Raw genomic sequence first — 8,924 nt, 5'->3', positions numbered from 1 at the left:
TAGGGAAAGGGCTAGAACTGTGGAAAACCATTGGGATTGTATAAAGGCACTCTTGAAAGATGTAGGGAGACTTCCTGTCAATCAAACAAATCTGTTTGTTAGAAGGACATCAGATTGATCTGTTATTTCTGATGACAGTCTTCACTACTGTAGTGTAGCAGATAAAACCCATCTGCAATTAAAAGCAATGATAAGCTTTAGAAAACCACAGAAAACTTCAAAGGGACTCAAAATCAAGTCCTTAACTTTTTCCTTCCAAGCTTACATTTGTAAGGCAAAACATTGGCTTTCATGACACAATTCTTTACTATATTAGATGTATGTTTATTAGTAATAAATCTTCTAAGCAAAACATCCACAATCTGTTGAAGAAAAATTCCTGTTAAAAACAGGAAAAAGATGAGGGGGGAAAGTGATTAGAATATTCACAGTACTTGAAGCATACCCAAGTTTGTTTGTTTACTTGTTTTTTGAATGACTCCTTCACTGGGACACACAGACACTCGAAAAGGCAAAGTTTGGAAGGTGACTGCAAATATTTTAAATGGTTTAAAAATGTACATACGTTTACTCCCGATTTTTAACATACAGACACATTCAACAACAAACAAAAAATAACCAAATAAGTAATTTTCCTCATAGATTACACAGTTTGCAAGTTTCCCAAGCAGCTTTGTGGTTAGCTTCGTAAGTTGCCATCTTATCAGCACTTTACCATGCTTTGTGTTGCCCAAGTATAAAACTACAAAATACAGCCAAAATTAGAGATATTTAAATTTTCAATTAAAGCAAAAAACCCTCAGAACCCCAGATTTTAAGTCTTACCACTTTGTGTTCCTCTTCTGCAACTACCCGAATGTCAAATTGTTCAATATCTTCAAAACACACACACAAAAAAGAAAAATCATTACAAACATACATTTTTATATGCTCTTATACAGCTTATTAAACAATCTCGCCTCTTAGAATGCTCTAAGAACATATTACGGCCAGGAAAGTTCAACTCAGCCTAAGAGGAAATCTGTAATACATGAACACGTGTGCTGATGCAGAGATCTGGACTCTCTTCCTTTCCTGAGGTATGGCCTCAGCCACAGCACCTCATGTCAAAAACTCTGTGCCGTAGTGGAGCACCATCAGGAGGATGCTAACTGCAACATGCCAAACCAAGCCAAGGAGTACACACAGAAAGGGCACACAGAGCTGCATGCCTGTGCCTGAGACTACACCCTAGTGCTGTTTCACTTCCTAGCATGAATATCACTTCACAGTCCTTTCCCATGCAAAGTTCCTAGAAGTTACTGGTTGTTTGCCTGGGTGAAGGGTGCAAGATTCACCCAGCATACGTTCTAAGTGTTTCTGATACAGTTCACAGCACTATGTGAATGTATTTAGTAGGTGAACTCTGCCCACATAAGTCTAGGTACATAATGGCTGGTGTCTAGCTTAGCAAAGATGGGCCTCTCCAAAGAGATGGGAAAAGGAACCTCTATAATAAGATGAAAAGGTAAGAGGGATAAACAGCCTTTTCCAGGTGTTCACGTCTACCCATTCCCTCCCATTAAATTAGGCTGAACAAGCAAAGTTAGCTGAATCCAAGGATCTACTGTCCTATTCTTATCCCACTCACCACATGCTAAATCACAATCCATCTCTCATTGTCAATTGATCTGCTCTGAATTTATAGACAATTATAAAAGTTTTTGCTATTATTTTTAGAAATAAAGGTAACAATGCATGAATTCAGCAAATAATTGCAGTCAAAGCTGGCCATTCTGCTAACACTGAAACAAAAAATCCCATTAAATTACACAGTTATCTGGAATACCTAGAACAACTGTCACCACTTTTCCCCATTCTTTTCCAAAAGTCTACCAAAAATGTAATCTATAATGATCATCTTAAAATAAAAGACACTGTCAAGATATTAACTCACATTTATCTTCTGAAACTAGCAAGAGGTGACTTTCTGTAGACGTATTTCTGCCTTCAACTGGATAAAGAAACTAAACAGAAAGTTTAACAAGTTAGTAAGTAACCAGAGTAGCTTGGAACACATCTAAAACAGTAAGGTTAGCTGGAAAGTTACATGTTTTTAAGTTGAGAGGCACATTAATGATATTTAATTAATAAAAATAGCTATTACTACAGACTAACAGTCACCAGTGACTGTAATTGCAAGCTTCAGGAGATTGAAGAGAAATAAAAAAGCAGCTTTCATGTCAGAGAAATCCACCATCAAATATTTTATGACATTTCTCACTTTCTTCATGCTATGAAAAAGCACACTATCTCTGTAACAGTTGCAAGACAACATGAGATATTCCTGCACTCCACCACTTTTTCCTCTCTAGAAGAGAGGATTAAAAAGGCTTATATTTAGATTGGTTGAATAACTTACCTGTACTCGAACACAGCTATCCACAGCCTTTAGGACTCTCACATTATTAATGGGATGAATTTCAATTAGCAAAGTTAAATACTTGGATACTGCAAAAAGAACATGTTTTAGGTAACATTAATTTTTAGGAAAAGAGGGCAATATTTCGAAAAGCGTTGAAACAATCCACAGTACCTGACTGTAACAGCTGACTTACTCTTTCTTCCTCAGTATACTGACGGAAGCTGACCGCTAAGGGGAGAAAAAGAGACAAAAATCAAAAACATCCCACAGTGAGCTTGCACATTTGATATTAATCCTATTAAACATTCTTGGAGAGCAAGCAGCACTTTTTTCTTTTTTTACCAAAAACATTTACATTAAAGGAACAACAGAAGCTCTTATAGATGTAGGAGGCATGTATAAAGAGGGGGAAGTGAACACCAATATCATCACAGCTGTGCCTTTGTTCCTTACATTATCTAGTGATGGATCAACTGAAATGCATAGAAAGCTGTGAGCAACATAAGGGCCAAACCAGATTTAAGTAATTCTAGACCCAAACACGTCATCCTACTAAACTAACAGACAAAGCACACAAAAAAAATAATGATAAAACACATATTTACCCAATAATGTCCTCTCATTGTTGATCGAACAACTGATTATGTGGAGATCCCTCTCAAACATATAGAGGTGCTATAAAGACACACATAAATGCTATTAAATAATTTGTTCTAACTATATAACAAAACCCATCTAATTACTCCTCCTTAGTAAAACACTGCTGACCAGTACACCAGTTTCATTTTTAAAGCAAACAATTTCATGGCCAGAAGAAACACATTTCAAGCCTCAATTGTATCATTCCTCTTTTTTCTCCTTTGTTTATTTCTTACTGGTTCTTTTGAGCTCTATGTTGCTACTAGAGCAGCACAGCAGACCTTTATGTAAATACAAAATTTCACCCATTTTGTACTGTTATGGGGACACCTGCAGAGACACGTTATGATTCCAGCCACTGAACTGCAGTACGTTCAATTTTAGAGTAACTGGTAGCAGCAACCAGACTGAGGATGCACACACAACAAAGAAAATCCCCAAAATTTACTTTTTAGCATACATGTTCAGCATGAAGAGGAGTGGAAAGGTCCTGAACTGGTTGTTCAGAAGTAAAGACTGCAGACATGATGCTTTACTACTCCCAGGTCTTTCAGATGTTCTGTAATGTTCTGCTTCTTAACACTACTGAGCATCATTCAAATACCTCTCTGGTCTCTCTTCTGTTTCAAACAAGCATACACTGTTTCAAATAAGCATATACTCCTGAAGGACATAACATACGGTGCTACAAGGTATCCAAATCTGAAATGCTACAGTACTTTCACCTGGGAAAATACTGGCATTGGTCTCACCTCATTTTGTTTAGTTTGAAGATCGTACAATCCGATGTGAGTATTTCTCTGATTTCCCTATGGATGAAAACAGATCATCATTGGCAATGTAAATATACACAGAATTAAACATTGGTTTGTTTTCTTCCTGCCTCCCTCTCCTCTTCCCCCTGCCCCTTGACACACATCCTCACACACGTCCCTGTCCTATAAACAGGCAGTTAATTACCTAATGCCAAGAAAGTGAGGCAAGAAACAAAGATTTTTTTTTTTTTCCTTTTGGAACTAACATATAGGATAAAGTTGGAATGTGGCCAATGCACAGCCCACGAGCCATTGCATAAGCCAAGTGCCTCTCTCTCACTTTGGTTCTAAACTGGGTTTAGTTCCAGGCAGCAGGGCCAGGATGAGAGATGTCTGTACAAGAATGAAAGGGGATGCTATGGCCTCTGGAATATTTAAGACTGGTCCTACAAACCTCACCAGCTCAGTGGGTCAATGCTCCAAAAGTGAGCACAGAAACATCAAACATCACCAAACGCAGCTTCCAGCAATCTGGCCGCAGGCTCCAAAAAGGATTTCGGCTCTGGCTTGGGAAATGACTGTTTGAAGGCTAAATGTGTTTCACAAGCTCAGATGACACCTTTAGCCTGCTGCCTTTGAAGAGAAGCATAATACACATCCTTTCTAGCTGACTGATAACAACATAAAACGATCTTGTTTGTGGCACTTCTAAGACTATAAAAATCACAACTTTTCTTCTGGGTAACTTCTACCATGCTGTAAATATTCAAAATTTATTTTACAAAAAGCTGCTTGGCAGCATATATTGTGTACCAAATCAAACTGAAGTCCATTAATGTACTCTAGGTATAGGCATTAAATTGCTAAATTGTTGAAATGTAATCCAGCCACATAGGCTTGTACTCAAACAGTGAGCATCATTGTTTTTAATTACAGCTTGGGGGGAGAGGGGAGAACTCTGTGGTTATTTACGAAGTTATGGCATCTTGCTTTGTGAAGTTAAAACAAAAGCCTGAGTATTCTCTTCCTAAGGGGTCTATTTCTGAGTGTCTCATTATTGTTGTGGCACTGACAAAAGTCTTTGATTTATGATTTAAACAAGGAAAACAAAATGTCTTTGTATTAAGAGACAGGCTTCAGGCCTCCTAATTTAAGGTTAAGCAAGTGCTTTCACAAACAACCATTCTTTCCAAGTGTGTCTGAAACACTAACATCCGCCATATTTAGCCACTGAAAAATATACTTTGTAAGACTGGTAACAGGACTACATAAGTGCCCATATCTGCACATAAGCTGAGACACTTGTTTTCATGTTTATTCTGAAGTTTCTTGTATTGCCTTGCAAAATAGAAGTGCTGATACCAGAATTCACGTCTGTTAAAAGTATCTTCCTTTACACCAACTATCAACCTCGCGAGAGACAGACATTGTCAGAACTACAGTACAATGCAACACTCTAAATTAAGCTTGAAAATAAAGCTCATTCACCACCTTTCCCTGATTTCACACAGAATGCACTGGATTTTCTTCCACTTAGCAGACAAATGTTGTTTTCTATTTGTATCTATCAGGCAACAAGCCAGGGCAGCTCAGTTTAGTTTACATCCTTGCTTCTGCTCTGTCCTCACTGAGAATGTCACAGCTAAAGTTTGCTGCTATAAAACCGACAGGAAAGGCTCACAGACATATAGCTGTGTCTCGCAAATGTGGTAGCTCATTAGTTATAAGTAGTTTATCATGAAGTGGGAGAGAGAGAAGGAGATATTAAACTGCCTTAAGAACTCAGCAAGGTCTGTAGTTTGTTAGAAGCTATAATTACATTGTGATTTCACCAATATGAGTTTAAGGAAACAGAAGGACTAACTGCATACAGGAAAAGCAGTCTGTTTTCCTCAGGTAAGCCTTCCAGTGTGATGATGTGTATCAGTAGGGCAGAACAGTAAAGCACAAAGAATACTTCTATGTTTTAGAATACATTTGCAAAAATTTAGAAGTGTCAAATTGGAGCCTGAAACTACTGGTCATTACTAAGATGCACACACCAAGATGCTTTTTTCTTCTATGGATATATGAATAGGTATTCCTCTTAAAAGGTTTGCAGCAAACACCAAACCCACAGAACTATACCCATATGTTGTCAATGGACTGTTTCAGAAAAAGGAAAATTTGGACTGAATCCTTGTTGAGTCAGTAGTAAAGTGTAAGAAGACAGAGACACACAACACTCCCAACACTTGCTCATTTGTAGTATTCTACTCTTGAGAGGGAAGGGGGTTGGGGTGGGGGAAAAAATCAGTCCTGCTTTAAGGTAGCACAGTCCCAGGGTGTGACTGCAGCTGACACAGACATAACTAAGTTAACAAAAGCACAAACATCAGGGAAGACTCAGTGTTAGCAGCTCAGGACCCAGCCTGTTCAGGACACTGGGTGAGTGCTACACAGCCACAGCCTGGCCCATCGCGTGTGCTCTGACCAATATACAAGCCACCTAGACTAACATGAGCTTTGGGGTTCACATGTTCTTATCGTGACTGCAGACAAGTGTGGATGTATCGACTCCCACTGATATCAACAGCATCTAAGTGGGTATCAACACTTCCAGCTGATGAGCAGAATTTTTACTGATCTAACAAAGAAACGTGTACCATACACTACGAACAACTTCTTTCTGGGAGAAGCATCATATATTTAATGCAATATTACTTTAAGATATGTTTGTTCTTTATGAGAAAACTCCACGAAGTATCTTCCAATTTGCCCATTTACAAGTGTAAAAAACACTTCTAGTAGAAGCAAACAAAACACGTCTGCATCCTTCCCAATAGAGGAATAAACAGATGCTGGTTCTTCAGCAGGCTGACTCACTCAGGAGAAAATGATCAGGCTACGTCCTGGTAAGAGAACAGGAAAAGCAGCAGCAGCAGGATCTCCTTCCTCTTTCACCTTCACATTTGAGAGGTGAAAACTGCAGCACAGCTGTGCAATTTGCTAGTTCCAGTTATCAGACTCTGTCATCCAGCCATTCCTACCACACAGGCGGCAGAGATCACTTTATTCCCAAAATTAGGAAAGAGAAACTACAGTGAACTTTTTCAGTGATTTCCTATGCAGCCTTTACTCCTAGGTTCAGTGAACTAAGCCTAGGTGTTTAAATGCTCCCGAGAGTCACTGGCCTATTCAGTCAATGGAGTCTAGTGGATATTTGTCACCTCCTCCCAAAGTACAGGTTACAACTGGTGAGTTCTGTGAACTCTACCAACTGTTTTGACCAGATCCCTACTGAATACAATGGGAACTTAGACACCTAGCTCACAAGCAGACACCTGGGTCTAGCTGTGTGACCCCTGAGCTACAACTCATGCCTTGTGCCAGTTGCAAGAGCCTGAACAGCATACAAGGCAGTTGGAATCTGCTGTCAGAAGTCTAGAAAAGCTTTGTGTGAGATTCCACAGACACTAGAAAGAAGCAACATCACGCATACACAGTACCATATCTCCTGTTGGTTAGATGGTTCATTTTCATTAAGTCTTTCTACAGTTCTGAGCAATGAAAAAAACATTTTGACACATTCTTTAGTGCTGTTTTTATGGTTACTGTTGTCTTCTACAAGACTCCCCTCCCTCCGCCTGTACTAAAGGAAACATCCACCCACAGTTAAAGTATATTATACCTTGATGAAGGCCTCACCTCTTCCCTTAACCCTAGGGAAGCTGGAGAGTTCTAGCACTGTTGAGTCAGAGGGGAACGAAAGGCAGCCCTGTCCTACTGGAGTCTGCTGCCTCCAATCTGTACTCTTCAAGAACCAAGATCCTCCAAAATCCAGCTGGGTCTACTAATTTCTCCAAGTTGCACAGACTTGTCTCATCAAAGGGAAACCTTCTCAACCCATTTAAAAATCACTTGGAATTGGAACTACAGGTGTTTCAACCTAAAGTTATGCCTGTGTCAAAAAGGAGAGCTCTGGATACTTCAAGACATCAAATAAACAATGGTTACTTCAGACTACTTGCAATAAAGTGCCGTAGATGAATCTTAAAGTAACAAAGAAGAAAGGCAGAAGCAGAATTAATGTTAGATAAATGGCATCTTAACATATATATTGGTAGGAGGAAACATATTTAAGTAAAGCAGTGCCCAGGAATTTAATAGTCAGACTTCCCTGAGAAATTCTGAGGATGAAAGAATGTGCTGCTTATGAAGAGTTTATCTGTTAAAGAAATCACATTTTATTCAGGGTGAGACTGGCCCCCAAAAATATCAACAGCAAAATCCCTATGGACTTAATGAGATCAGCTCTTTACTCTCTGTTTCATTATTCTTAACCTTTGTCTGAAAGGGAGATGTGTATTTTCCCATTGCCCAACCCCCCAAATCGTAATCAGTTGAGTTTTCATGTTCTAACCCTCACAAGGACTCAATTAGGCATAGATACACATACCGAGTTATTCTCTGCTATACTTCCATTAAATTCTGAGACAGACTTACCCTCCAGGTATAAATAATTTTTCCATTTCTTTCAACATTTACAATGTAGAGTGCTGATGAATTCTCAGAAGTATCTGAAATGATAAGTATCAAAAGGCACATGATTTTCATTCGAGCTGCTTGACTTAAGCACACTTTAAGCAAAGATATATTTTTAAACATATTTTTAAATCTAAGTATTTATTTGTACATGCCAAAATTACTCCCTTCTGGGAAAAGAGAGAGACTATTTCTTACACCATAATGCAAACCTGATCAACTTCAATACAAAATAGTTAAGGGGTTTCAAAACACACAGGAAAGAATTATTTACGTGAACTCCTAACTCTTCATTATAACTGTGATTCTAATGGCCACTACTTTTTGTGATGAAAACAGAATGTGCTTTTACAGTATCTTCCGTTTACATGAGGAGAAAAAAAGTCCCATGTATTCATTATACACAGTGTGGGGTTCAGACAATGAAGTTGCACTCCAATCCTCACAACACTACAAGGAGATAGAACTAGCCCAAGTAAAGTGTCACTTGCTCCCACCTGCCCCTTCAGCATCCCAAAAGAATGCCTGGAAACAAACTACATCTTCAGAGACTAGTTCTACAGCCATAACACCATCACCACCGCCCCACCATGCCCACCCTC

The 8,924-nt window shown here is 38.9% G+C and overlaps 1 protein-coding gene across 1 annotated transcript in view; it reads right to left on the bottom strand.

Moving 5' to 3' along the window:
• Positions 1–8,394, bottom strand: part of GSAP (gamma-secretase activating protein) — a 42,153-nt gene extending 33,759 nt beyond the window's left edge. The window contains exons 1-7 of the mRNA XM_010016375.1: positions 8,284–8,394; positions 3,796–3,852; positions 3,010–3,079; positions 2,576–2,632; positions 2,402–2,490; positions 1,937–2,006; positions 826–875 (exon numbers count right to left, since the gene is read on the bottom strand). Coding sequence (XP_010014677.1) covers positions 826–875; positions 1,937–2,006; positions 2,402–2,490; positions 2,576–2,632; positions 3,010–3,079; positions 3,796–3,852; positions 8,284–8,394 — 504 coding nt within the window. The remainder of the gene's footprint in view (positions 1–825; positions 876–1,936; positions 2,007–2,401; positions 2,491–2,575; positions 2,633–3,009; positions 3,080–3,795; positions 3,853–8,283) is intronic.
• Positions 8,395–8,924: the final 530 nt, after the last annotated feature.

The sequence above is a fragment of the Nestor notabilis genome, unplaced genomic scaffold (assembly GCF_000696875.1).
Source record: "Nestor notabilis isolate BGI_N333 unplaced genomic scaffold, ASM69687v1 scaffold11156, whole genome shotgun sequence".
Classification (NCBI taxonomy): Eukaryota; Metazoa; Chordata; class Aves; order Psittaciformes; family Psittacidae; genus Nestor; species Nestor notabilis.
This window is presented reverse-complemented; position numbering and strand designations above follow the sequence as displayed.